Here is a 26,284-nt window from a genome sequence, read left to right on the forward strand (position 1 = left end):
GTACAGGTAATTATTTGTACTGCAGCAACTGTCAAAGAAGTGTTGCTTTTCCTTTGGTTTGCATGTATGTATATTCTAACTTTGAGTTCCAGATGTTTCTCCCTCCCTCGTCGATTGTGATTGTGGCAGCTATCAGTACACCCTGCACCTTGTGTTACAGGTTCAAGCTTACTCCGCAAACAGTGTACTGTAGGTTTTGCGTCGGCACGTGACCTCGCGTCTAAAAATTCCCGAATACGGTTCTTACCAGGATGATCTCAAGCACCCACCCCCGCAACTTCTTCCTCAACAGCTTCCTGTTTTGGGAAGCATAACCACTGGATGCTTGTTTTCTGTACTATTTACCCTAAGATTTCAGTACGAAATTGACTTGGATCTTTCGAATTTGTATCCGGGGAATCGATTCATCCACGGCCACTCATCACCTTGAATTTGACTTGACTATCGACCAGTTGCGAAAATGCCAACCGCGACAGCTCGTGGCGGCCCGCGGTCGTCAATGGGTGGTCCCGCTCCCACTGCAAACATGGGCCCTCGCATTGGAACTGCTGGAAAGGTCAGTGGTAAGAAGCTGCTGCATGGTGCAGGTGGGAAGCGTCATCGGTAAGTACTCGACTTTATATGTTATCTGCTTTTTCTCACTTCAGTCTCACTTCATCAAGGAATCGTCAATACTAAGCAAGCATGTCATCAATAGCAAAATTCAGCGAGACACAATCCAGGGCATCAGTACGATCACCTCCATATCCCTCTTTTGCTGCATGAAACCTTCATCGGCTAGTGTACGAGCAAAAACGTCTGACCCGATTGGAATTATGACCCACAGCAAAAGGTGATATCAGGTGAGTTTTTCCTATCATATCGCGACCAATAGATCTATGTGGCTGATGTTTTATTTGCAAAGACGTCTTGCCCGTCGTGGCGGAGTGAAGCGCCTGGCGGGGATGATATATGATGAAACCCGAGAGGCCATGAAGAAATATCTCGAAAGGGTAAGCGATGGTGCCAGACTCTATCTTCCCCCGAGAGGGCCATCAGACTGAAATCAACTTTACTATAGATCCTCAGGGACTGTGTGGCCTATTGCGATTATTGTCGCGCCAAGACAGTAACCGTACACGATGTGAGATGAATCTTTCATATTCGACGTTTGCTAGCTGCGATGAGCCCTTGGCTTCTGTTTGTGCGGATGTGCTAACAGGCCGGCCGTGTCCAGGTCCTCCATTCTCTGAAAAGAATTGGTAGACCAGTCTATGGATTTGATTCGCCACTTCCCGCGCCAAAGAAGGCGCCGGCACCCAACTCTTGATCAACATTCGGTTCAGAATGCTACGGCCATGCCCAAGTTCTTCTGACCTATCATGAATGATGTGCTTGGGATTGACGGTTGCGATGGCGTTGGGAGTTTACACAGTGTCTTTGTCTTGGTCATTTGCGGGACTGTTCATTTGTTATTGTACTTGGCCAACTTTTGGGACGTCACAGCAAGGGCGGGCTGGCCTTTTGTTTCTGTCTTTTTTTTTTTTTTTTTTTGTTTTTCTCATGACGATGAAGGTCGGGAATATGTACGGGACCGTCGTTTCTGGGCAAATATGCCATCGCGGGCAAAAACATGGTAAATAGTCATTAATCTGCGATTGATAATGTGACTAGGCTGAGTGGAACACAATTTGATATTGCGGAACACACTATAATAAAAGAATGGTATCTTGGTATCACTATTTTTCCCAACCGAACTTCCGATAAAACCATTTGACAAACCTAGCCTTCTCTCTATTTCAAAACCTGTAACCCCGAAACACAACCAGAAGAACTAAAAATAACCGCTGCCAAGGTGCTCTCAAGCACCATCACCTCTTGCGCCGACCACCCTCCCACTCTGCGAGCACGGCCTTGAGGGCCTTGGCGGCCCTCACCTCGTCCCTTCTGAACGGCCCGTTGAACAAGTCGGGCAAGACGCGCAGGCTGTTGGCATGTTCCAGCGCAAAGCCCACCTCGGCGTCGCGTCCGCATCTCTCCCGCGTGAGACGGACAGCCTCGTGGAGCATATCTCCGCCCACGCCCTTGGACCTGAACCGCAGCTTGGTGGTCCACGCGCGTATGACTCCCCTGCCACCCTTGAGGCTGAGCGTGCGGTTGCGCCGCCTGCCACCCTCGGACGAGCCTGGCCGGCTCGTCGGCTCCAGGCGCAAGACCAACGCGCCGATGAGCTCGTCGCCAAACTTTGTCCCGATGACCATGTCCTCCGTGGCGAGGTCCGTGCCGTCCGCCTCGGGATCGCCCATGCGCGACAGGAACGGCCAGCCCATCTCCTCGGCGTGGCGGATGTACGGCGCCGTGACATACCGGATCGCCAAGAGGTACGTCATGACGACGCCCGACGACAGGGCCAGGAGCGTGCCCAGGTCGTGGCTGGCCTGCTTGTAGGCGAGGGCTAGTCCCGCAGCCAGCAGGGCGAGCGGCAGCGGGTGAAAGATGAGCGAGTAGGCGGCCCGCTGGCGCTGCTGGGCGACGCTGTCGGCGACGAGCTTCAGTGCCTGGACGCGGTCGACGCGCTCCGTCAACAGCTCGAGGGACAGAGGGGGGATGGCGTCGTCGTCGTCCAAGGCCGCTGGGGAAACGGCTGCGGCGCCGCTGCGGCGCAGGTTGTGCGGCACTGGTGCCGTGTCCGTCGGCTCGACGAGGGGTGTGTTCACGGATGACATGGTCGAAGGTGTCTGCACGAGGTTCGCGCGGAGGAAGGAGAAGAAAGCTGATGGGGTTGAGAGGGATGTGTTAGTTGTTGGTCATAGGGATGCGCATGTCAATCTTCTTGGACTTTTTGCGCTCTAGCTTTTTTTTTTTTTTTTTTTTTTTTTTTTTTTGAAGATTCGAAATTTGCGTGGAGTAAGTCGAGCACGCTCATTTGGTCGCGTCGATTGACTCGCGACTGACACCAGACACATTTGCAGGATGGGACAGTACCCAAGCCGTTGGGACGGTAGAAACCTTCAGGTAGTTTTCGTTTCTTTTACAAGCATAATATAAATGAACAGTATTCTTACCAGTGCTGGTCTTGAGGCCCGGGACATCGTTAATTCTGTCCGTTATTGGCTTTGGGCGACAGTTGGACAAGTCGAATTCGGTGACTGTGAAAGTCACGGTTGCCATATTCGGTGGTCGCAGGCGACGTGGGGTTGTGAAGGGCTTATGCACCTGCTGCGGGTTTGTACAAAATTTGCCGGTCCCAAGCTTTTTTGGTTGTCCAAAGCTTGTGTTTGTGCCAGGACAAAGGTATTTTTGTCGGCAAAGTATGGTTATTTCTTGGTCAAGTATGCTTCACACAGGCAACCGAATCCTGTGGGCAGACATCAAAGATGATATAAAAGGCAAGGAAAAAAAAAAACTCTGGAAAAAGTTTTCGTTCCCCGGGAGAGGCGCACAAAGGGTTGTTTTTCTTATGATATTGGCCTAGGGTCTAGGGGTGTGCGAGCCGTAGTACAGTAATAATGACCGGCCCTATGGAGAACAATGCTTGATGTGGAAGGGAATCCACACCACGGGATGAAGTGGTATCCTGGACAACCAAGGCAGCAACACGCTTTGAAAAGTAATGGAAGGGAAACAGAAGAAACCCCGAATAAAGCTGACAAGTGGCAAGGCAATACGGGGAATGACAGGAAGGGGTTTCCATGAATTAGATATTTCCCGTGTTGAAAAAACAGAATAGAAAACACAGGTGAGCCATGAGCAAATTTCAAGGTTCCGATAAGTTTTGTGTTTATACCTGGGTTGCCAGCTCGCATGTGTGACATGGATGGCCTGGCATTCTATCTGACGTGCCAACAGGACGGAGGGGGGTAAGGACAAAAGAAAAAGATAAAAAAAAAACAACCTACCATTGGATCTGGACCGATCACACACCACGGAACTGTCTGTCTGTCCATCATCCCACGCGTCAAGCCCCAATCAGAAAAGAAGGTTTTCGTTTGAACGGTTGAAATGGACTGTTAAAGGGACCACCCACATGCCTCCCACAGATGCAAGGATAACCAACCATAGGCCGTTAATAAATGGGGGTTAGGTATCAGTACCACGCACGGTCGTTGTTGGTGATTTCAGATTGTTCGTTTTGCTGGCAGGGTATTACTTGCTGCAACGGTATTTACTCCGTAGGATAGGTTGTGTGGGGCCCGGGGTCCATGGAAATCTACCTAGGATTGGCTGCTTAGCGTTTTCAACCTTTGCCCCCATTGTTTGAAAAGATGCAAGTGAGCCAGCCACCGACGAATGAAGGACATTGAACGGGTCGAAAAAAAAAAGGTTGAACATAGGTACCTACCTACCTATCCAAGAACACAACCTGCCAAAGATAAGCAGCACCAGCTGATGAGTGGGTGGTTCGCGGGGTTTGATAGACTGCCGGTATCATCACGTCTACCGTACTACCTAAGTACCAAACTAAAGCAGCTCGAATGAACGAGACTATCTGAAGGTAGACGGGATGGATGCATGGTAAAGTTCTAAACCTGATAACAGTACGTTCCATGTACCAGAGAGGGGTGTGGTGTTCATGAGACCATTAACGTCATTTTCCCTCAACAAAGAATAAAGCCGTGGTTTTTTTTTTTTTTTGCAATTTTTTTTTTTCCTGCTTTATTCAAGCGACTCTGTTAGTTCTGACAACATGTTAATGCTGATTTACAATAGTCCGCATCTGGACCCGTCCGTAAGACACGTAAAGGCTGTTTTGGGACGGCACCACATTAGAAGAAACGATTGTCGGAATATGGGGGTGGGGGTATCGGACAGAGAGGAGAGAGAGTCTGGCCACCAGGAAAAGGAATCCTGAAACATGCAAATCCTGCAGGTAGCTTACGGAGTTGTTACGTAGGTAGGCAAGGAAGGTACTTACTTACTGTATATGTTCCTTTACTACAGTACCTAAGGTAAGGTAAGGTAGGTAGGTATGTATGGTTGGTTTAATCTGTATATCATGTGCAGGCAAGTAGCCGAACACGGTCCCTACCTAGGTCGGTACTGTAGTTGCACAAGCGTCCAAATTGCACAATGACTGGTGCATATAACAATTAATTGAAAAGAATCGTCATGGAAAATTGCTTCATTACCTATCTTAATTTCGGGCATGAAGTCGCGTGGGCCAAGCAAGTCATGCCAAGGTTTATTCAAAGCAACGGAGAGGTGATTATGGGACGTTAACGTGTTCGCCCTTAGCACAAAGCGACGGGACCTTTGTACTACAGGCTACCCTACCACAGTACAGCCTTTTGGTACACAGAATATGCGAACCCGACTTGAACTGGCGAGTTGACGATCAGCATGTATCGTTTTTCTCTATTCATTGAAAGTCACAGTGCATTGTACATTGTAGCTTTCGATCTATGCACATGGAAGATGTGCGCAATGATAAGCGTTTGCGAAACTGCTTTGGAAGACTGCATGCACCGCTACTTGCACTCCTGCTGGTCACAGATAGATGCAAGCACCAAGGTACCTCATGATTCAATTCCATCGATCGTCAGTGGTTGGCGCCTTCAAAAATGTTTTCGTCCGCAACTAGCCACGCTCAGCCAATAAAAAGTAGAAGATCCACCCACCCAGGTAAGGTAAGTTTCATGTTTGGAGAGGCGGCATGTAACAAGATGTTTGGTATATCGTACAAATGTAGAAATGATCGAACCTGACCTCGGGCCTATACAACTATCGTCATGACTTGTCTTGTCTCTTCTTGGGTTTCTGACATTGTTTCCTCTATTTTACCTGCGACTTCTTGGCAGCGAGAGCGCCCAGGAGATAAGCTAGTCAATCACTCTTGTTACTGTAGGGCTGGAATTGAAAGGGGAATTGAAAGGTGGTGAGTGGTAATCACACAGGTTGGGGATTCAAAGATAACCCGTTGGTTCCCGCGCCGTTCGATTGGTGGCAGTGTTTCCGAAAATTCGGGGACAGGACTTATGCACTTTGACCAAGGACAATGCGCCCCTACCGGGCCCGGATTTGCTCGTCGGCACTTGGCGCGGGGTTGGTCGGCTGACCTAAGGATTATGGGGAGATTTCCGAATAGGTAAGGTAGGTAGGTATGATAGCAAGTCCCTTCAGACGCCTCTTGGGCTCTCAACAGACAGATCCCTGCAGGACCGTATTGACGGCGAGCAATCAATTAAATCAAGGACGATGGAATGTTTATATGAATAAATAAGTGTTCAAATTGGTTGATCAATTCCCATACCTCGTACACATTTTTTTTATTAAACCATTGTCGCGACCTCAGTGCATAATTTAGAGAACATCAGAAAAATATGGGCGCCGTAGGTATCCTGAGCGGGCTTGTTGGGTGTGGAGGCTACTGGGGGTTCGCATCTAAACCCTGGTCTTACGTACTTCATTCGAAGTGTTCTACAGGAAATAGCCCGCGCCCAGCCACATTTTCCCAAGAGGCAGCCAACCAGCCTATCAGCTCCCATTTTGCTCAAAGTCCTACCACACACAAACCTTCGAGTTCCAAAGTCCTACCCACAGTGGTCGGGGCTGACGTTCGAAGCAGGGCGAAGATGGGTTCATCGCCTGCTGACATTTTGTCCATTTCTTGAGCTGAGCCTCATTGCTAGCCTACAACCTACCTACCTGACCTACTTCACAGGCACTGTACCAAAGGGACCACAGCCACCTACTTGCCTACCTGCCCACTGTTCCTGGCGGCGATCGGTTCGTCGCCAATCCTCCAGGACTTATTCCATGTGATTAAAATAACAAAAATAACAAAACCATATCCTGTTCCTCAATGGCTACTATATTCGGTAAACGATGATGGAGTGCATTCGACTATCGCCACTCCCTGCCGCTGTTTAGACTAGGTCTAGTCTAATCGTTTGTTGCGTGCATTTGTCACCTGCAACCGCAACCAATCTACGAGAAACAAAGACACGTCAAGAAAGTTTCTTATTTGTTTTTGTTCTTGCAAACAAGCTTCAGACCATGGACGGCAAAAAACGGTTCCCCTCCCTGCTGGGTGACCCGGGCTACGATCATCGTCAGGTCTCGGGCGGCGCCGCTCGGGCTCTGTCGCCGGCACCCAGTGGCCGCTTCAGCTTACACCGGGTTTCACTCTCGCCTTCTTCATCGTCGTCTTCTTCAGTGGCGTCGAGCACTTGTGCCTCGACATGTGGCTCAAAAGATACCAGCTTGAGCCCAGAAAACTCATGCGTGTAAGAATCACCTTTTTACGACATGTCTGTCTTGAGTTACAACTTCCTGAGTTTTCATATGTTGTGCTCCTACTCCTCATTAGTAGCGTCCAACCAAATACAAACCGTCAAGACAAATTTTTATGCCATGATATGCTACAGGATAGCTGCTGAACACATTCGACAGGTCCCGTGATACTTCAGACGGAGATTGTGGCAGATATAGATTCATTGCCTGGGCGGCCGTCAAACGTAATGCTTGTCAAGGCATGACACCAAGCGAAAAACTCGAGTGTCCGTTGCTGCGATGTCGTCGGCGATGCGGGAGTCACGAGGAAATGCTTAGGCACCTCGCAGGATGTGATCAGCTTGGAACTTGCGAATATTGGTGCTACAGTCACATGCGTGTTGAGCGGTTTGACGACAAGAAGTGCCAGCGATGTTTGACGCAAAAGTCCAAACGTCGCCGCATGCTCTGCAAGGCTAAGAACTTCTTCTCATCGCTGGGACACAAAGGGAGAAAGCATGGTGCGACTGGCCTTCCCACTGACTTTGGCGACGACGACGATGAGTCCCTCATGTTTCCAGCCGCTCCCTCGAGATACAATATGCTGGAAGTAGACCAGACGTTCGGCTACGAGCTCTCAGGAAACGCCATCGTCGAGATCGACTCGACCGAGGTGGCACCCCCGTTGCCGCCATCCCCACCAACTCCTGCCGTCGTCGACCCTCAAGTCCTTTTACTTCCAGAGGTTGACACTAGGATGTTGGTCGCCCCCGATCCATCGATGCAATGGCAACATAACATTGCATGTGCTCCTCAGCCCATTTTTGCCGAGCAGGTTCCGTCGCCTGAGGAGCGTCCGCCACTACAGGTCAACAACACCTTCAGTATCGAGCAATATCTTCAGTCAATCAGGTTCCGGCCCAAACCCAGACCCAATCCGGCACCGGCGAGTAGAAGCAAGGACCTTTCGCCAAGCTCTTCCGTTCGATCCACAAACAGCACTACTAGTACCGCCAGCGATGTCAGTCATACGAGCTGCACAAGTGCTGCGAGTAATGTTAGCTCGCTGGTGTCGCCAATATCGGCATTTAGTCACTCCTCCTTCGCCGATGGTGAATTTGCGAAGCACCTGACATCCCCTGAGGATGTTCTAATGGGCCAGGATGACCGGGTGCTGGACCAGCGCCAGTTTGATCAACACGATGTACCGGCATCAATATTTGATTCGATCTGCCCGCCGGCAGAGCTACTCCATGGCATGTTCACAGAACTCCCTGCTGATTTCCCACCACCAAACGTGGACTCGATCAACCTGCCGACGAACTCTCTACTTTTTGGCTTCGATACTACCGCCTATCCTGTCGACACGACTTGTACCAAAGACTTACTTCTAACGCAAGATGCCAACTTTGACCCACCCCTAGACATGGCTTCTCAATCCAAAGCTCACAGCAGCCCCGTGTCGGTCGAGGCAGATGTCAAGATGCCCCAGTCAGCAACAGAAGCATTTGTAGGTCCGACCTGGGACACATTGTTGGAGCATATTGCGAGCTCAAAGGCCAAGGTTCAAGACATAAATGACAACCCCTTGGCCGACAAGCTTCGCTCGTTGGCCCCAATGACTATCGCAAGGGATGGGCTTAGTGCACTCAGAAGCCTTCTTGACGGCTGTCCACCCACAAGTCCAATCAAGGTTCTCTGTCTTGTTCACGTGGTCTACGCTTTTTCTCTAGTCGTCTATGGCGATGACCACCTTTCACAACGCTCTCGAGAGCTATATGTTGAGTCTCTCGTCTACGCTCGTATGCTACAAGACATGCAAATGGAAGCGCTTATGACCGCTATCTGGCAGCCAGTCAAATTTTCCATTGCCGAGATCAGCCAAGGCCTTCGCAGGAAGTACAAGTCATTGCACAGAAGTCCTAGTCAAAAGGGCAAGGAGTACCCTATTGATCTAAAGCGCCATGTCGCCTACAACCAAGACCCGCTTCTATGTACTGCTAGGGACTTTTTAGATGGTGAGTTTGGTCATTGTGTCGCACCCCTGTTCCTCGTGTGCGGTTGTGTTAATCATCAAGTATACAGAACTCGAATGCTCGGCAATACTCAGGCCATCGCCTAAGCCATCTCATCTCCTGACCTCTACTATTTATTCTAAGCAACTGGAGCTTGACTTCCAAGGGACATCAAGCACATCATTTGTGACAGCCGCCCGCACAGTCATTGTTCAACTAGCCAAGAATTTTACTGGCCATGGAGATCTCCTACTAGGACTTCAGGATATACACAAACGACTCAGTTCTGGCTCGATCTCGAGTATTCGGAGACTTGAAATCGAGCTCCTCTACACTGGAAAGAACTGCTTGCCTTCGAGAACCTATTTTGGAAAGTACACAAATGCAACAGGACAAGCATGCGACCTAATGTATCATCAATTTATCGGAAGCAGTGCGAATAGGACCGTCTACCATGGTCTAGATATCGGTTTCCTCGAGATGACAGTCGAGGGGCTCAAAATAGGTGAACTAGGTGGATGTAATGGTGCGCATGCCGTTCTACCCACATCGCCGCTGAGTGACGACAATGAAGGAGACGCCTTGTTTGACGACTTTATAAACGCCATGACCCCATGTTTGACGGGAACGATGGAGGACGAGAACATTGCAGTGCAGCTCAACCCGGAAATGGTGATTACGGATAGCTCAAAGCTCGAACTTGGGCCACCCTACAGCAGTTTAACAGGGGAAGCCTCAAACGTGGCGGCCGTAGGTTCAGTCGGTTGCGAGAAATCTCTCACATTGACCTCGGAGGCATTGTCAGTTCAACCTGGCGGATCGTTTTCTGGCTCCACGACCCCTTCTTCATCGACATCGAGTTCTGGAAGCACTACGGCACAGGGCAAAACGGAGGCAAACAGCTGTTGCGAGCTGTGCGGATATAGGCCCAAGGGGGATCCACAATGGTTCAAAGGGAGCATGGCCAAGCACATGAAACTGCAACATTCGGCGCAACCCCCTAAGATATACAAGTGCCCCTATCCTGGTTGCAACAGCGCATACAAGAATCGACCAGACAACTTGAGACAGCACCAGATCGAAAAGGGACACTTTGTCGAGGGTGAAGAGCCAAACCGCAGGCCGAGCAAGAGAAAGAAGATGTCTGAGTGAATCAAGGCCCAGGCGGCAGGCTTCGCGCATATGCATATTGCTGGGTTTTGAGGGTTTCACGCAGGCGTGAGTTGGTTCATAGGATCAGGGTGGATGTGTATCCTTTTCATTTCCAAACTTACCCCGAGAGTTGTCACGCTTAATATATTGACGAAGTTGGATATCGAGAGACGAAGGCTTATCATATGGGTACAGTTTTGTGGGTAAGGTGGTCGTTTAATTATAGAGGATACCCTGGAGTGTATTGGGACGAGAAATGTATTGATTAAGCAGTTGAATATATTTGCTGAATATCAAAACAAAACTTAAGACAGAAATTAGAGCTTTTCTTTTTTTTTTTTTTTTTTTTTTTTTTAAAAAAAAAAAACAGCGAGATCCAGCCTCTCAGATATAATATTAATGCACCCACCACACCTTTGGTAGAACCATTGCTATCCTACCTCGGATCTTGTAGCAGGAGACAAACTATGTAGCCAAGTCAATAGTGGATAAATGATGTTGTCCTGAGTCTTGACTTGAGAATCTGGATAGGGGAATATCAGCCGCCCATGTGGGGCAAATAGAGGATGTCATGGAAACAATCAAACAAATTCTTCGTCACACCTGACCAAAACAGTACGTATACAACATCATCAAGTTTAATTATCTGTTGTGTTGAAATTCACCTTGTCATCGGCGTGGAAAAGTCGCTTCCCGCATCCATTGGATCTCCTACCAACACCTATCGGTTGGCTAATAGGTTAGGTTATATATAACCTAAACTCAGCATTGGGCGAACGTACCCCGCCCAAACAACAAGAAAATCAACAAAACAAACAATTAATACCAACCACCGCCCCTCATCAAAACAATGGCCCAAACACCACTAATCACCGTCCTGGGCTCCCTAAACATCGACCTGGTGTCGTATGTTCCCCACCACCCCCTCCCAGGAGAGACCCTCACGGCGAACTCTTTCGCCGTCTCCCCGGGCGGCAAGGGAGCGAACCAAGCCATCGCATGTGCAAAGCTCTCGAGGCCGCAGAGCGACAAGACGGCGGCGACGGCCAAGGTGCGCATGGTGGGCGCGGTCGGCGCCGACTCGTACGGCAGCCTGCTGCGCAACAACCTCGAGGGCCACGGCGTCGACGTCTCGGGCGTGGCGGTGCGGGCGGATCCGGCAAAGACGGGTCTGGCCATCATCGTGGTGGACGAGCCGACGGGCCAGAACCGCATCATCCTCAGCCCCGAGAGCAACCACGACCTGGACAAGGCCGTCGCCATCGAGGCCGGGCTCAAGGACAAGCCCGACCTGCTCATCATGCAGCTCGAGGTTCCCATCCCCGTGGTCCTCGAGGCCATGCAGGCCGCCCGGTCCGCAGGCGTCCCCGTGCTGCTGAACCCGGCCCCCGCGGTCGAGCTGCCGGCCTCGGCGTTTGAGGGTCTCGAGCACCTCGTCGTCAACGAGACCGAGGCCGCGGTGCTGGGCCGCGTGGCCGAGTCGGTCTTGGACACGGAGGAGGGGCTGCGGTCGGTGGCGGATGGGTTCATCAAGGCGGGCGTGCGAAACGTCGTCATCACCCTCGGCGGCAGGGGCGTTTACTTCCTCCAAGGGCGGACGGGCAAGGCGGCGCTGGTGCCGGCGCTCAAGGCCACCGTCGTGGATACCACCGCGGCGGGGGATACGTTTGTTGGCATGTATGCGTTGGCTGCCGTCGCTGCGTCCAAGGCGGGCGTCGAATTCGATGCCGAGGCTGCCGTCAGGACGGCCAACAAGGCTGCTGCCAAGACGGTGGAGAGGAAGGGTGCACAGGATTCTATCCCATGGAGGGATGAGTTGGAGGAGCAATAAGAGCTGGACGCAGATGGGAGAGCGAGAGGAAGCTGTGAGGGTACGGTACCAAAAGCTCGAGCCCATAATCAGGGGAGGAGAGACGGGTTATGTTATTAAATAGATAAAATTAGATCAAAACATTCCGCGTTTTCTCAGAGCTTGGTCACGTTGAAAAAGGCTTAAGTGATGCTAATTAATCACCATCACCCCAAAGCAACTAAGCCCTCTGTTACTTGGTTCCCCATGTAAAAGCGGTAATCTCCAACCCTTTTATCAAGGGTTGACATATGCCGGCTTGATCAAGTTGTACCCATCTATCCTCTTAACATCGACCTGATCGCTATCAACATCAATGCCATCAAAAATCCTGAGGTTGAGCGGCTGCCACTGCCTCTTATCCGCCAGGAATGCCTGTATCTCCTCAGACAGCTTGGCAAACTCCTCGTCCGACTCGACGGCCCTGACCCTGTTGGCCACGTAGACGCCGCAGCGCTTGCAAAAGTACTGTTCTCCAAGCTTCGCTCCGGCCTCTCCGTACATCGAGAACTTGTCGCTGGACCACTCCGGGCTGATGGTGAGCTGCGGCCGCATCGAATAGATCCAAGTGACGCCACTGCGGTGACACAAGGAGCAGTTGCACTCGCCGATCATGCCTTTGTACTTCTCGACCGGCCCCATCTTGAGCTTGACCCGAATGTCGCCACAGTGACAGCTGCCATGGTAGGTTTTGCTTTCGCCTTCTATCTCCGCCTTGGGCTCTGGCAGGTCCGAGTCGTCAGGTGGGATATAGTCAGGCTTGTGTTCCTTGCCCGGGTCACTGTGTGTTTTTTTTAGTGTTAATAAATACCAACAAATGTGATAAATGATTGGTAACTTGAGGCCTTTGCGAAAATTATGAAAGCTGACATATTACGCACACTTTCTTGGGCATGTTCCAGATATCAACCGGTCCTTGAAGTGATCTAGCCTATTCATCGCACGGTCTCTGGATCAGCAATTCTGAACAATATTACGCTGAAGCCGTGACGATAGCTTACATTGACGACATATTGATCGGGGAATTTATCATGGGTGCAGGCCGTCATGATCGAACACTTTGGGCAAAACATGTGCTTCATAATGCCATCACCAAAGGTGTAGGTCGTAAAGTCGTCCATGCTACCTTTGATGACACGAAAATCTTTCTTGTCGACAAAGAGGAAGGCATAGTTCTTCTTGTAGCAGATGCTGCATTTGCAAATCTCGACCTCCTTAATCTCTGGGATCGTCACCTCGAAGATGAAAGCAGCACAGCGGCAGTTGCCCCTGTAGGTCTTTTTTTCCTCGGCCATCGTTTTGATGCTGAGTAGAGTGTGAAGTAGATTGAATTCGTAATGTGAGAATATGAGTGAATTTTTTTTTTTTTTTTTTCAAAATATATATAAAAAAATAAAGTAAAAAAAAAGCTGAGATGTCACTAAAATAACAAGAGACCTTTACATTAAATAACCACATCACTACGCACCTATTTATTCTCAGCTCCCGGTCTGGCATGTCCGATACCAAAATCTGCACGGTGACGGTCCAGGCAGACTTAATATCTCGATGTACCAATCGGCAGCCTCCTTTTCCCTGGGGGATAAGACGGACTGATACAATAGTAAAAAGCACGCCCTGTGAGTAACATACCGGCGACGCCAAGGGCGGCAGGTTGCATGTGGGGAATGTGACAACGGCTGCGTTAGCCGCGCGGAGACATAATCCCGGAGACATAATTATAGCGAGGTTGAGGAAGTGAGCTAAGGGTGGGTGGTATCCCCGACAACGAGGTGTTCTGAATGCATGAAAATACGTGACGAAGGGTGCAAATTTTGCATGCAACCTTGCCTTATTAAAGTCTGCCTAACAAAACATAACTATCTACCTACCGTAGGGACCATACGTACGTAACTTGTTACCTAGGGTAGGTAGGTGCGGTAGTTGCATGTATGCGGGCCTTATCAGTGAGCTTTTGAAGTGGAGTTGATTCGTTTTGTGCGAGTGATGTTTGCACTTGCTTTTGTTCAGGTACTGTACTCCTAGAATCAGTCTGGTACCTAAAAGCCTATGACGTAAGCACTTCTTTGATCGAGGTTGACAATACTGTACAGAATGAGCCACCTGGTACCAATAAGTAAGTCAATAGGTGTATTTGGCGCTGACAACCAGATATGCCGTGTCACATTGCGTGAGGAAAAATTTGGCCTGGGACGCCATGATTTATTGAGAACAGGTTGCGTGTGGGCTGCGCAAAAAGGAAACCAAAAGATCGATCCGGAAGGCTCGAGAAAGGAAGGTTCTTTGACACTATGCAAGTTTGAGACTTGCTAGCCAGTTTTGACATTACCGCTCAATTTCAGTCTCGAAATCAACCACCAGTCGCATGTCAAAAATGCATTACCAATAGTAAACATAACCATGGTATGTATGTACCGAACACCATGACTTGAAGTGGCGTCCGGTCTACATAACGGATACGTTGAAGAAAAACCGATTTATCCCGCAATCTATTTGCAAGACAGAACGCCATACTTGGTACTGTACAGTACAGTGAATCGCCTGCCACGCTAGTGCACGTGCCAATTAAAGCAGTACAGCACCCCCCGCCCCAACTTGGCAGCGGGGCTCAGCGCAGGGATCAGATGGTTAGCATCTCAGATCCTCGCTCTTTTTACTACTTACGCAGTAAGGCACCGACGACAAACCTGTGACGCAACAGAACTACATAATTTATCGCCATCTTTGGTCTTGTCCCCCTAAACTTGCTTCCAAGGTGTCACCTCAACTACAAGGGGAGTTATCGAAAAGACGATCCATGCTCGCCATGCTCAAGCACTGAGTAGGGATGCCATCAAACTCAGCTTTCACATGATCTTTACAGAATCGCGTCTGGTATAGCACGCGTCACTTCATTTTGTTCTAAAGATTGTTCCCAAAGACAAACAACCTAAATCGTCATTACTCTTTTTTTTTCTGGGGCAGGCCACTTTCAACATTCGTTTCACACCTTGCCTGCGGTACCTTACCTACCTCCCATGGGTAAGGTAGTTTGCCTGTCAACCACTTTGCTACTACTAAACTCTCCCCTTTGCAACCTAATATTTTCAGCCTGACATAGTCAAAGTGATTGTTATTTTATCCCTTCCTTACCTCAGCCCAACACTCAACAACATACGAAAGAAATTCGGATCTTCCGGCCACTTTTCCATCTATCGACATACCGAGCCGAAAGGAACCCCAAGTACTAGCTTACTCACAACCAGCCACGACATCGGATATACCATCTATTCCTGCGTATACCCGACTGACCGATCGACCGAATCGCGCCAAGAAATTATACTCAAGGCTATCTGGTTAATTCCTCCGCATCCGCTTTGGGCAGGGAGCTTGAAGTGTGACCAACCGCTATCACCGCGAACCACCAAGACTAGACACTCTGGCGTTCCGCGCGATCCGTACTGCAGGCCTCCTCGCAGGCCTGGGGCTTGCTGCCCTCGCCGCCCTCGATTCACAGAGTAGTCAAGTCCGGCGCAGGTCCTCAGCGGGAACGATGTCGGGTACTGGACCCAGGCAACACCTGGATGCCTCTGCCGGCCGTGATGTTGTCTATTGTCATGCGTGCGAAAATGAGTGGTTCCAGGATCAGCACGGCCTGGTCTGCCCGCAATGCCATTCCGAGGCTACCGAGATAGTAAGCTCGAGCTGAAGGCCATGTCTGAACTGCCGATGCTGACTTGATCATAGGTGACGCCCGAAAATGACCCACGCCCTACCAACACACACGGTAGCAACACGGAGCAGCAAGGTCACCGAGATCGATACGATGATTCTGACCCGGAGGAAGAGGACATTGAAGAGCATAGCCACCGCGCTCCTGGGGGAGTATACTTCACCTCGAGAGTCTTCCGGATGCCTGTCAATCACGGCGGAGGGACAGAAGCCTCACGTGTCCATCCCTCAGATGGCAACGCCGTCATGGAGCGGTTTTATGAAATGATGAATCGTGACATGGGACCATCGGCTGCTCCTGGTGCTTCCAACTCGGACGAGACAAGGTCTGCAACTGGACAAGGAGCCAGCGAGAACACTGGTACACGCCACTACACCACTCGTACCACAATGTTCCCAGGGGGGTCTTCAAGTTTCACCATCACGACCGCCCCATTGCAAAGGGACGGGAACAATCCGCCAATAGGCGAGTTCGACGCGTACGCAGACCCCCATCCCCGGACCAGGCGCCGCATCGTGATAGTGATGCTTGACTCGGGAGGCGCTAACAGTAATGCTAGCATCTTGAGTGCCATTATGGGCAATATCACCAATCCAGTTGGCAACAGTCCTCACAGAGGCGGCGACACAAGCAGCAACGCCGAAGGCAGCGATCTTCCTCCCCACGGGTTTCCAATTGCTTTTCAACAGCTTCTGGGTGCCTTGGTGACGGGATACGGAGGTACTCGCAACTGGGGTGATGTTGTGACTTCACAGGAGGAGTTTGACAGAATAATCTCCCAAATGATGGAAGCAAACCCAATGTCTAATGCTGCGCCGCCGGCTTCAGATGCTGCCATAGAGAAACTGGAGCGAAAGAAACTGGACGAGAAGATGTTGGGCACTGACGACAAGGTTGAGTGCACGATTTGCATGGATGACCTGAGTCTTGGGGATGAAGCCACTGTCCTGCCCTGCAAGCACTTTTTCCACGGGGAATGCGTGACAATCTGGCTCAAAGAGCACAACACGTGCCCCATATGCCGAACCCCGATTGAGCAGAGGAGTTCAGCCGAAAGAACTCAAGCACCACCAAACCAATCTTATTCAGGGCCTCGTGCCGCAAGGCCCGAGCCCCCAAGGGGCCTATTTCCATGGGCTTTCCAGTCATCCGGAAGCGGAACTGGCTCCTTTGCGAATAGCTCGCCACAACGTTCAAACCAAAACTCTCAGCAGTCACCTATAGACATTCAGCAAAACGACAGTGGTCATACCAGTCACCGCCGGGAGCTTTTTCGCAGTCCATCAACCAACGAGGAGCGCCTCCGGGCGATTAGAGACCTTGCAAACAGCGACCGCCATGGAGGTTCTGATCGGCCCACGACGCCACCATTTGCAGGTCGGCGGCGCAATTCTCTGTCTCCACCTAGCCCAAGCATGCAAGCTCCCTGGAATTTGTCTTACGACCCTGTCCACGATTTTACCAGTGCTTCTAGGGATCGGACTCGGGAACGTGACGGCGATCGGAGCAATTCGCAGAGTAGCTCTCGGTTCACTAGCACAAACCGTGACCAGGACGGTCACAGGGACCGTGAGCGATACCGTCAACAGGCACACGAATCAAGCCAACAATCCAGCCGTGAACAGCGAGATCAGGACCGCAGTGATGGCAACGGGAGCCGGCGTGGTGACAACAATCAGCCAAGCAGCGGAAGTACATTCGACCCATTCAGCTGGATAAGAGATAGACTTCCCGGAGGTGGCAACTCGTCAGGAGACAGTCATCGACGGAGCTGAAACCTTACTGAGAGGAAGTCCAGAGATTCCAAGCGCAAGTGTTCGCGGTACAAGTCCATGTCCCGCCAAAGGTCTCGTCAATACGGTGGACGCCGACACACGTTGCACCTATTGGTTCTAACCGTCAGATTTCTCGTTTTTTCCTTGGTAACAGACCACAAGGGATTTCGATACGATGGTGCGACATCACGAGGAGGGATGTACATGAGCTTTTAGGATTGTCGAATACCTGATTTATTTGTATAGATTAAGGTTAAAGAGGATACCAGGTTCATACGTGTTTGCTAGCCAGTTTTTCTTTCTTTTTTCTTTTTTTCTATTCTCTTCTCCCTTCTTTCCCCCCTTGACTTCAACTCCACACAAAGACGAGCTGACTTTCGCTGATTTCATGACCAAATGATGGTAAGTTGCCACGATGGGAATGTTCTTTTGACTATAGGGACCGGAAAGACTGCGCTCAATCTGCAATCATGGAGCAAAGAAATGCAAGCCGTAACTGTAGCCCGTATGACCTAGAGTAACGTCTGTCGCAGCTTTGTTGAATGAGTGCAAGGCTATATGTGATTGTGACGATGGTTGTTGTATATATACGATAACTTTGCAGGATTTCAGAGCGAATGTTTGACCTAAGATGTTCAAGTAAATTATACCACCAGCCCCTGACTTGAATTTGCTGTTCTAAGGCAGGCATTGTGGGAATAGGGAGGTAATTTACAATGATAAAAGAAGCCCGGTCAGCCACGATTTGCCGATCAGCCATGGTGAAAAAAGTTGCTGGTTAACGTATTCTGAAGTGAACGAAATGGGGAAAGAAACCTAGCCGTCACCAACAAATGCTAGTTCTAGTTCTAGTACTCCGTACGACTAGCAGGCTTGCAGGGTTATCATTGTCGGCCAGGGATTGGACGGGCCGACCCAGCTCCTGGCCTTAGGTTGGTTCGAAAAAAAAAGAAAGTGCCGCTCTAGTGGGATGGTCCCGATTCCTAGCCCACAAGTCTTGACAGCGGCAATCGAACCGGTTGAAGCCATGAGACTTTTGGGTAACAGCCCAGAGTAGTGATGTGATGGAACAACCCGGTCTGTCGGTATTTGTTTATTTCAACTCAGCTTCCTAGCTATCCGTACCTCACTAGTCTAGGTCATCGGGTATACACTTCAAGCTGACAATGCTTTCAAGCTAGAGGCTGCTTACCTGCCTAGGATAGGTGTACCTTACCCTAGGTACCTACCTAAATTTTTGGGGAGTTAAGCGCGCTTTCCCTAGTTCAGTCATCGGTTGCCTACCATACAAAAGCACCTGAAGTACCTTGATCAATCCCGGTCTGGCCAATGTTCTAGACCCATAGTCTTGGACCAACCTGTTTTGGGCCTTTTTTTTCTCTTTCTTGCTTTTTTACCCCCCCTTTTTCCTATTTCCCGATCATAAACCCCGAATTTCTTGGTTTTCCCCAGGCCCAGAAATACCGCCCCAAATGGCAACAACTGTGGGATCATCCGTTATTTCCATTGCCAATTACCGCCAAAAGCGATCATCGTTATTCCCGAGACACCACAATCGCCTACGACGTTCGTTTTGCGATTGCGAGTTGCACTAATACTAAATAACTTTATATTACTCGTGTATCGCTTTTTTTTTTTTTCTTCTTTTCGTCGCATCCCCTGCAGCCGGGCAGCCAGAGCCGCGCGGCTAACAGCCCAGGGGTGCGTGCTGTTTTGAGCCCCAGGTTGTGCCGATTCGTTGATTGATTGATTGATACATCCATTTGCTGGGCTGGGCGTTGTACCTACCTACCTAGTCAGTTCGTACTGGGCTGGGGAAAGCTCGTCCTGGGCAAACCAAAAGCTTGTGTTTTGCGCCTGGACTCCTTGCCTTGGGTCATTGCCGCCACTTCCGACGTGACCATGTCGGTTCGCCCACAACAGCAGCACCAACTTCAGCTCCAGCATCAACATCAACATCAGAGCAACCATCCACTGCAGCATCAGCCTGCTCCTGGGCCAACAGCCCTGTTTGTTGCCACGCCAAGCTCTGGCTCTGGGACCGTGTACGCGTCTCCATCGCCAAGCCTGCCACAGCGCATAGGCCTCCCGGACATTTCGGGCTCTGGCCTTGCCACCTCTACCGCCTATGGCTTGCCTGTGGTTGGCTCCGGTATTCCGGTGCCGGCCGACGATATCAAGCCGGACCCGGTGAGCAGTGATAGCTCTGTGGCGCTTGGGGAGCCGCTCAGGAAGAAACAGAAGCGGAACAAGCCCACCCTTTCGTGTTCGCAATGTGTCGAGAGGAAAACAAAGGTTCGTGAGAGTTGCCAGCCTGGTGAGTGGGGAAAAAGTTTAAACTTGACTGCTGACGCCGATCTCAGTGCGACAGAGGCAGACCTTGTTTGGCATGTAAGTTGCACCTCCACTGCCAAACATCCACGATAGCCTTCTCGTCCATAAAAGCAAGAGCATCATATCCCAGACTAGTCATGGCGCTAATCACCAGACAGGCATCAAACGACAGACCGATTGTCAGTATGCCTATGTTGCCAACTTGATAGAGTAAGCAAGCCCAGCATACATTGCGCCCCTGTCATGCAAGCAACTACCCAACTGTGTTCAGGTTGACTCACTCACATTATGAACGACAGAGAGACGCGAAGTAGCAGCAATGGTCTTCGCATGTTGAAGGCTCCTCGAAAGAAGAAGCCAGAGCCCCTTGTATCACCCGTGGCTGCAAAATCGGACTTGCGTCTCGCAGCGGCCGGTCAAAGCCCTCTCCACGGATCAGTTGCGCTGTCGACTGGACTACTTTCCCATATTCCGCACTCTCACCCAACTGCTTCCAACATTTTTGGGGTCGGAACCAGGCATCCATTTGAGAACACATGGAGCTATCACGGCGGCCTTCCCGAGGTCATCTTTTGCATACCGGAAAAGGTTCAGTGTGACATACTGCTGACGACCTACTTTGACCGCGTGGATCCCGTCTATCCTATGATCCACCGGCAGACCTTTTACGCCGACTATGAACATTTCTTCTCACTCAGCAAGGAAGATAGAGACAAGACCGATGCCGATTTTGTGGCCCTTGTGTGCGTCATGCTGGCGCTGGCCAACCAGTTCCTACCTGATCTTTTCTCGCCGGCCGAGAGGAAGAACTCGGCAGAGTATCTAGCATCTGCCAGTAATCAGGCTCTCAGGGTAGGCAGCTACCTCAGCAGGGCCTCAATAAGATCCGTTCAAGCCATGGTTCTGATAACTTACTTTCTCATCAACGACAACCATGCGTCTGACGGATGGGCCTTTGCTGGTGTGCTCATGCGCCAAGCATATGCGATGGGGCTTCACCGCGACCCCAACCTGGTGGCACCAGAGGCCACCGTTTTTGAAAAGCAGCAAAGGAGGAAAGTTTGGCAGGCCGTATTGCTGCAGGACACGTTTCTCACCGTCCTTCTGTCGCTGCCACCGACAGCTACCCACACGGATGTTAATGTGGAAGACTTTTTGGAAGATGATTCTTCCATAGCATCTTCGAACCCACTCGACAACGCATACATTAGGAGTTCCTGGTCACTGGCCAACTTGGTGCAGGAGGCCATTTGCAGTCCGCGTTCGCTCGACATACCGATATGTGCTACGGCGCGGCACAAGAGCAAGCTCGTCGCGGACTTCAAGGCCGTTTACCGGTCGTTTCCAGACACCTTCCGCAGCCTGGATGCGGACGTCCTGTCTCAAATGGCGCAAGGGGCCGTCAATGGGCCCCAGCGTGTGGTGCGACAGGCTCTGTTCCTCAACAGTAACTACTTCCACAACCTGATGCTGGTGCACGCCTCGGAGAGCCCCGATGTACCCATCAATGCCAAGGGTGCACTGGATGCTGCGCACCAGGCAATATCGGCTTTTTTCATCCTTTTTCAGGTGTTTGAGCTCGACGCCAGGGTGTGGTGGGTGTTTAACCATCGGGCGTTCCTCGAGGCGCTGTGCATCGGAGGGATTTTACGGGACGCGGAACGAAATATTGAGGCCGGCGAGCATGAAGATGGGAGGACGAACAACGGGAGCATCAAGGATCCAATATACACAAGGGCCAAAGATGACATTAGTGAGTTTTGCTCTATATTTTCTTTTTCGTTATTTTTCTTTTCCCTTCAACTTTACGCTTCATTAGGAGCCTGAGGTCTTGACTGGCTGGTAACGTTAAAACTGACGCGACAACAGATCGAATGATTGAAATTATGAAGATTATGGGGGATGGCGAGAATGGATCAGAGGTTGCCAGGACAAGAATCCAGGTCCTGAGCGAATACCTATAGCATGGGATTAATGTTGATCAGCGTTTGGCGTGGCGTTTTTTTCTGGGGGGGATTTTTGAATGAATACCACGGAGGCGTTCGGCTTACTTGCGGAAGGAGATTTTATTTTCAAGGTTAGAACGCAGAAAAACAAATAACATCTGAAAGATATACTGGTTATTAATGACGCCTTTTGTACCGCAAAGCCTCGAGTAAAATGCCAGGTGCAGCTTCCCACCTACCCTGTACGCGATCTGTATGTATATTCCCCTAGAAAAGATTAAATGTAGGGCAAGGGTCCAAGCTTTCATGCAAGATCGGATCGGACAAGATTATTAACTCGATCCTCGTTTCTAACCAATGACGCCACGAGTTGATGGTGCATATTTACATCTGAACGGTTTATAAACTTTGGAAATTTTTCCTAGGCCGAGTTTACCGTGCAATCCTTTTCGTATACAAAACCGACTGAGACTCCATACACGTTCACATATAAAGCATTCAATTTTGGGCAAAAAAAAAAAAAAAAAAAAAAAACATCAACTCCCCGGAGCTATACACCACATGATCAACCGGCTCCGGGCAACCGCACAGCACCTGACCACAATGGCCTCTTCGACGACGGCAACAAGCAAGGCGACGGCTGCGCCATGGCGCGCCGACTTCACGTCCCACGTGGCCAAGATGCCGCAGGCGTCGTTCGTCCTGAGTACGCTTGACGCGGAGGGCGGCGGGCCGCGGGCGCGGACGTGCATCTTCCGCGGCATGTGGGGTGCGCTGCCCGCCAACGACCGCAACCCAGCGGAGCGCAACCCGGAGGGCATCTACGAGAGCGATATGCCCGTGTTCACGACGGACGCGCGCATGCAAAAGACGGGGCAGATCGAGGCGGATAGGCGCGCCGAGGCGGTCTGGTGGGTCGAGGAGACGCAGACCCAGTGGCGGATGCGCGGCGTCGTGTGGCAGCTCGGCCGGCGCGTCGGCGACGAGGCCAGAGCGGCCCTGGAGCGGAGGATGAGGGACCCGACGGGACAGCAGCAGCAGCAGCAGCAGCAAGGGTGGAGTTGGGAGAGAGAGGTCACGGGCCACTTTGGGAACCTGAGCCCGATGATGAGGGGCACGTTCAAGAACCCGCCGCCCGGGACGCCTCGGGCGGTGGAGCCCGGCGAGGGGTCGGGGTTGGGTTTGGGGCAGAAGGTGGAGGATCTGGAGGACGACGTAGCTCGGGGGAACTTTTTGGTTTGCGTTATCGTGCCGGACGAGGTCGACAGGGTTATACTGACAAAGGATCCTCAAAGGTTTCTTTATCGTTATGTAGGGGATGAGCAGAAGAACCGGGATGGTGGAAGCGAGAAGGTGGATGGAGACTGGGAGACGGTTGAGCTTTGGCCTTGAATCAAGCCTCCTTTTTTTTTTCTCTTCTCATTATGTGTCGTGTCATTTGAGAAGGGGGAGAATGATAATAGAAACGAGAGCATCAAACTGGAGCTCGTGTCGCACGCTGATTAAACACTGTTTACTTGACTCTATCCCCAATCCCCAGGGAAATAATTCTTGCATGATATAATTACTGTATAAACATCAGGGCAGTCTTGGAGGGTCCATCCGAATTAACTCTAGAATCAAGGCCGGATGGAGTAGCCGGTGAATACAGTAGATTATCATCCAGGTTACTACAGGGAGTATCCCAGAGTATGAGAATCAAGCGTCCGACACGCGTCCAAACCACTATAGTAAGAAATCAACTCATGGCAATCTCGTCGCAAATCACTCCAATATTAGCCGAGAGGAAAGATCAGACAGTTGTGTTGCTCAACGTGCCGCACGCGACTACATCAACCAGAAGTGGTGCATCATTGGACCCTGGGATGAACGGTACCTGGGTTTCAATGCTTGAGTAGCAAAAGATGAAGAAAGAAAAAAGAAACGAAAAAAAAAAGCTAAACAATTTCATATCAGGGACCTTACCTACCTACCTACTCAAGAATAGAACTAGCCTGACTGGTAAGCAATTAACCTTGACAATCTCGGTAGGAGTCTGGGGGAGAGTTGTGGATCTTTCCCACAAGGCAAAACAAAGTCGGTTGGACCACGGTTCCAACGGAGTTTTGTTTGTGTGCATGACCTGCAGTTTTTAATTAGTCACCGACCATGGTCTACTACAGTATACTAGACTAGTCTAGATCTAGTCTATAATAGACCTAGTTCTAGAACTGCAAAGTACTTCGAGTTGAGGGACGCTTGGAAATTTGAAAACCAAAACAAAGTTTTGTGAGCATGTAAATACGTAGTAGTACCGACGAATTTAATTCCTAGCACGTCTAGTGTTGCGTCGTCACAAGGTGAGTGCTGCTGCGCACTTGGAGATGATGGGAGTTTCCAAGAAAGTGGTTATCCCCCGGCCGGACGGGATTAAACTTTTCGTATGACGAGGAAATGATGGGCCCGCAAGCTGTGCGCCCTCGGTGTGGACTGGACCGGACTATCCGCTTGCCCACGCAATCTCCAGTTGGTAGCGTGTCGTCTATTTTTCTTTCTCTTTGTTCTTTGTCAAGTCTCCCTTTTTGAGACACACCATGTATTGATTTCCTAGTTTAGTCGCAAAGTGTATTATAAAACAGGATTGCTACATTTTACTCGGTAGCTCGATTTCATCGGCAGTGCTGTTTCGGCTAGGAGTGACATTCTATTGTAGGTACAGTGCATCTCTTGGGCTAAGACAGCCTAACGTGTACATGTTTCCGACTTTCTGGTTCGGCGCCAGCTTTGTTGTCTGAGAGTACCTAGCTGTTGACTACCCCACAAACGGTGAGCCGGGGTCCTCTAAAAGTCCAAAGTCACTAACTCACATCCAATCATTAGTATGGTCGTTTCCTTCTCTCTCCCTCTCAAATTCCTCTTAGGGTGTTGCCGATGTGCATTAGTAAATCATGACTTGAATAATATGCATCGGACCTGTCGCTCCAGCCAAAGGAAAAAAAAAAAAAAAGTGATACGCCCAACTCGCCATCCGATCAATCTCTTTATCCGTACTTTGGCTGCCTACCTCGTGGTAGACTCGAGGACCCCTGAATGCCACTTGCGTGGTCAGCCCCACTCTTCATGATTGACTGATTGGATTGACCTCGATTATGAGTGGAGGGATTAGCTCAATGCTTCACAGCAAGCAAACCCCCGCTAAACCCAGAGGTAAGGTACGTTGACTTGGTTGTGCCTGATAACAGCAGGCACCCTCGCCGTGACACCAGCCACCCTGTCGATGACCTGGGCAGGTGCCAAGTTCACAACGCTTATCGGATGCTCTGCTATATCGTGGTCGCCTTGAATGCTGTCTGTTGGTGACCGGCGCGGTATCGTTGCACTCGAATCCTACTGCTCGCTCTTTTTCTTGGACCACCGCAAAGAGAAGAATCGGGGTGGGTGGCCAGAGTGGCACAGCGGCTCTCACCTGCATGAACGTGGGCCAATAGGTCGTACCGCACTTACCGTGCTTGGTACTTTCTATGCGTGGTAATAAAGGAGCTGAGAAGATCCAAGTAGGATCCTGATGTGGCCTTATGCACGTCCAAAATGTGATAGACCGACAGTCGGAGTCGGTCACAAAAAAAAAAAAAAAAAAAAAAAAAAAAAAAAAAAAAAAAAAAAAAACGCTTATTGCGGAGTATAATGGTTAACCCGCTTCCTCCCGCCCGACTTGTCTCACCTGTAAATTCACTCTCGATGTGAGCATGACAGAGAATATGGAAAGAAAGAAAAGAAGAGTATCCGTAGGTCTGAAAAAGAAAAAAAAAAGAAAAAAAAAGAAAAAGAAAAAAAAAAGGGACAGCTTGGCTCTAGGTAGAGGTCCTGAATAAGATAGGCATTCCAGCTTTCTAGCAGGTGCATTCCGATGCTGCGAATTGGCAAGAAAACATACACCAATTTCATTCACTCTTCACTGCTATCTTTATCTTCCTCTCGTCACCGCACTTTTCTCATCACTATCTTTCACTAGAATCGAATCAAATTTGCCCAGCGGTTAACCGAACAGCAATCATGGATCAATTCGTTATCACTTTCATCCAACCCCCCCACCGCCCCGACCGTCCCATCCAAACCAGACAGGCAATCCATCCACTTCGGCGAGGCATCCCACTCACCCCCCGGTCACCAACCTTGGCTTCGTTAACAACATGTTCAGCACACGTTCAACAGCCACCCCCCAGCCCACTTAACCGACCCCCCCTTGCCGCCATATCTTTGGTACCCTTGGCCCTGCACAGCATACGCCCCAGGACTCACTTGTGGAGGCATATTACCACTCTTTCTTCCGC

At 50.3% G+C, this 26,284-nt stretch overlaps 8 protein-coding genes across 8 annotated transcripts; 6 read left to right on the top strand and 2 right to left on the bottom strand.

Moving 5' to 3' along the window:
* The first annotated feature begins 324 nt into the window (after positions 1 to 324).
* Positions 325 to 1,548, top strand: PgNI_01781 (uncharacterized protein). The gene is made up of 6 exons (XM_031121853.1): positions 325 to 603; positions 698 to 729; positions 827 to 842; positions 905 to 992; positions 1,061 to 1,123; positions 1,217 to 1,548. The coding sequence occupies exons 1-6, from the start codon at positions 461 to 463 to the stop codon at positions 1,307 to 1,309; spliced, it is 435 nt and encodes a 144-aa protein (XP_030987211.1). The 5' UTR covers positions 325 to 460; the 3' UTR covers positions 1,310 to 1,548.
* On the bottom strand, positions 1,508 to 3,801 carry PgNI_01782 (uncharacterized protein). The gene is made up of 2 exons (XM_031121854.1): positions 3,045 to 3,801; positions 1,508 to 2,752 (listed from the first exon to the last, which is right to left on the bottom strand). The coding sequence occupies exons 1-2, from the start codon at positions 3,148 to 3,150 to the stop codon at positions 1,851 to 1,853; spliced, it is 1,008 nt and encodes a 335-aa protein (XP_030987210.1). The 5' UTR covers positions 3,151 to 3,801; the 3' UTR covers positions 1,508 to 1,850.
* Positions 3,802 to 6,624: 2,823 nt separating this feature from the next.
* On the top strand, positions 6,625 to 10,682 carry PgNI_01783 (uncharacterized protein). Its single transcript, XM_031121855.1, has 3 exons — positions 6,625 to 7,205; positions 7,372 to 9,209; positions 9,277 to 10,682. The coding sequence occupies exons 1-3, from the start codon at positions 6,976 to 6,978 to the stop codon at positions 10,356 to 10,358; spliced, it is 3,150 nt and encodes a 1,049-aa protein (XP_030987209.1). The 5' UTR covers positions 6,625 to 6,975; the 3' UTR covers positions 10,359 to 10,682.
* A 526-nt stretch (positions 10,683 to 11,208) lies between these two features.
* On the top strand, positions 11,209 to 12,189 carry PgNI_01784 (uncharacterized protein; the record flags this gene model as incomplete). The annotated part of the gene is made up of 1 exon (XM_031121856.1): positions 11,209 to 12,189. The coding sequence occupies one exon, from the start codon at positions 11,209 to 11,211 to the stop codon at positions 12,187 to 12,189; it is 981 nt and encodes a 326-aa protein (XP_030987208.1).
* On the bottom strand, positions 11,932 to 13,620 carry PgNI_01785 (uncharacterized protein). The gene is made up of 3 exons (XM_031121857.1): positions 13,209 to 13,620; positions 13,089 to 13,138; positions 11,932 to 12,988 (listed from the first exon to the last, which is right to left on the bottom strand). The coding sequence occupies exons 1-3, from the start codon at positions 13,500 to 13,502 to the stop codon at positions 12,445 to 12,447; spliced, it is 888 nt and encodes a 295-aa protein (XP_030987207.1). The 5' UTR covers positions 13,503 to 13,620; the 3' UTR covers positions 11,932 to 12,444.
* Positions 13,621 to 15,739: 2,119 nt separating this feature from the next.
* On the top strand, positions 15,740 to 18,211 carry PgNI_01786 (uncharacterized protein; the record flags this gene model as incomplete). Its single annotated transcript, XM_031121858.1, has 2 exons — positions 15,740 to 15,880; positions 15,934 to 18,211. 2 exons carry the CDS (start codon positions 15,740 to 15,742, stop codon positions 17,692 to 17,694), a joined length of 1,902 nt encoding a protein of 633 aa, XP_030987206.1. The 3' UTR covers positions 17,695 to 18,211.
* Positions 18,212 to 19,219: 1,008 nt separating this feature from the next.
* PgNI_01787 (uncharacterized protein) lies at positions 19,220 to 22,291 on the top strand. Its single transcript, XM_031121859.1, has 4 exons — positions 19,220 to 19,989; positions 20,066 to 20,085; positions 20,328 to 21,781; positions 21,898 to 22,291. Exons 1-4 carry the CDS (start codon positions 19,597 to 19,599, stop codon positions 21,990 to 21,992), a joined length of 1,962 nt encoding a protein of 653 aa, XP_030987205.1. The 5' UTR covers positions 19,220 to 19,596; the 3' UTR covers positions 21,993 to 22,291.
* A 286-nt stretch (positions 22,292 to 22,577) lies between these two features.
* PgNI_01788 (uncharacterized protein) lies at positions 22,578 to 23,366 on the top strand (the record flags this gene model as incomplete). The annotated part of the gene is made up of 1 exon (XM_031121860.1): positions 22,578 to 23,366. The coding sequence occupies one exon, from the start codon at positions 22,578 to 22,580 to the stop codon at positions 23,364 to 23,366; it is 789 nt and encodes a 262-aa protein (XP_030987214.1).
* Between the last annotated feature and the right edge of the window lie 2,918 nt (positions 23,367 to 26,284).

The sequence above is a fragment of the Pyricularia grisea genome (assembly GCF_004355905.1).
Source record: "Pyricularia grisea strain NI907 chromosome Unknown Pyricularia_grisea_NI907_Scaffold_1, whole genome shotgun sequence".
In the NCBI taxonomy this organism is placed as follows: domain Eukaryota; kingdom Fungi; phylum Ascomycota; class Sordariomycetes; order Magnaporthales; family Pyriculariaceae; genus Pyricularia; species Pyricularia grisea.

What these genes read in the sequence shown, in the direction of transcription:
- PgNI_01781 (XM_031121853.1), top strand. Translation starts at nt 461, where the DNA reads ATGCCAACCGCGACAGCTCGTGGCGGCCCGCGGTCGTCAATGGGTGGT. An exon ending in GCAGGTGGGAAGCGTCATCG is followed by an intron (nt 604 to 697) that starts GTAAGTACTCGA and finishes TGTCATCAATAG; the next exon opens with CAAAATTCAGCGAGACACAA. An exon ending in AGACAGTAACCGTACACGAT is followed by an intron (nt 1,124 to 1,216) that starts GTGAGATGAATC and finishes GGCCGTGTCCAG; the next exon opens with GTCCTCCATTCTCTGAAAAG.
- PgNI_01782 (XM_031121854.1), bottom strand. Translation starts at nt 3,150, where the DNA reads ATGGCAACCGTGACTTTCACAGTCACCGAATTCGACTTGTCCAACTGT. An exon ending in GGGCCTCAAGACCAGCACTG is followed by an intron (nt 2,753 to 3,044) that starts GTAAGAATACTG and finishes CAACCCCATCAG; the next exon opens with CTTTCTTCTCCTTCCTCCGC.
- PgNI_01783 (XM_031121855.1), top strand. Translation starts at nt 6,976, where the DNA reads ATGGACGGCAAAAAACGGTTCCCCTCCCTGCTGGGTGACCCGGGCTAC. An exon ending in AGCCCAGAAAACTCATGCGT is followed by an intron (nt 7,206 to 7,371) that starts GTAAGAATCACC and finishes CACATTCGACAG; the next exon opens with GTCCCGTGATACTTCAGACG. An exon ending in TGCTAGGGACTTTTTAGATG is followed by an intron (nt 9,210 to 9,276) that starts GTGAGTTTGGTC and finishes TCAAGTATACAG; the next exon opens with AACTCGAATGCTCGGCAATA.
- PgNI_01785 (XM_031121857.1), bottom strand. Translation starts at nt 13,502, where the DNA reads ATGGCCGAGGAAAAAAAGACCTACAGGGGCAACTGCCGCTGTGCTGCT. An exon ending in CCGATCAATATGTCGTCAAT is followed by an intron (nt 13,139 to 13,208) that starts GTAAGCTATCGT and finishes TGCGATGAATAG; the next exon opens with GCTAGATCACTTCAAGGACC. An exon ending in TGGAACATGCCCAAGAAAGT is followed by an intron (nt 12,989 to 13,088) that starts GTGCGTAATATG and finishes AAAAACACACAG; the next exon opens with TGACCCGGGCAAGGAACACA.
- PgNI_01787 (XM_031121859.1), top strand. Translation starts at nt 19,597, where the DNA reads ATGTCGGTTCGCCCACAACAGCAGCACCAACTTCAGCTCCAGCATCAA. An exon ending in AGGCAGACCTTGTTTGGCAT is followed by an intron (nt 20,086 to 20,327) that starts GTAAGTTGCACC and finishes TATGAACGACAG; the next exon opens with AGAGACGCGAAGTAGCAGCA. An exon ending in AAGGGCCAAAGATGACATTA is followed by an intron (nt 21,782 to 21,897) that starts GTGAGTTTTGCT and finishes ACGCGACAACAG; the next exon opens with ATCGAATGATTGAAATTATG.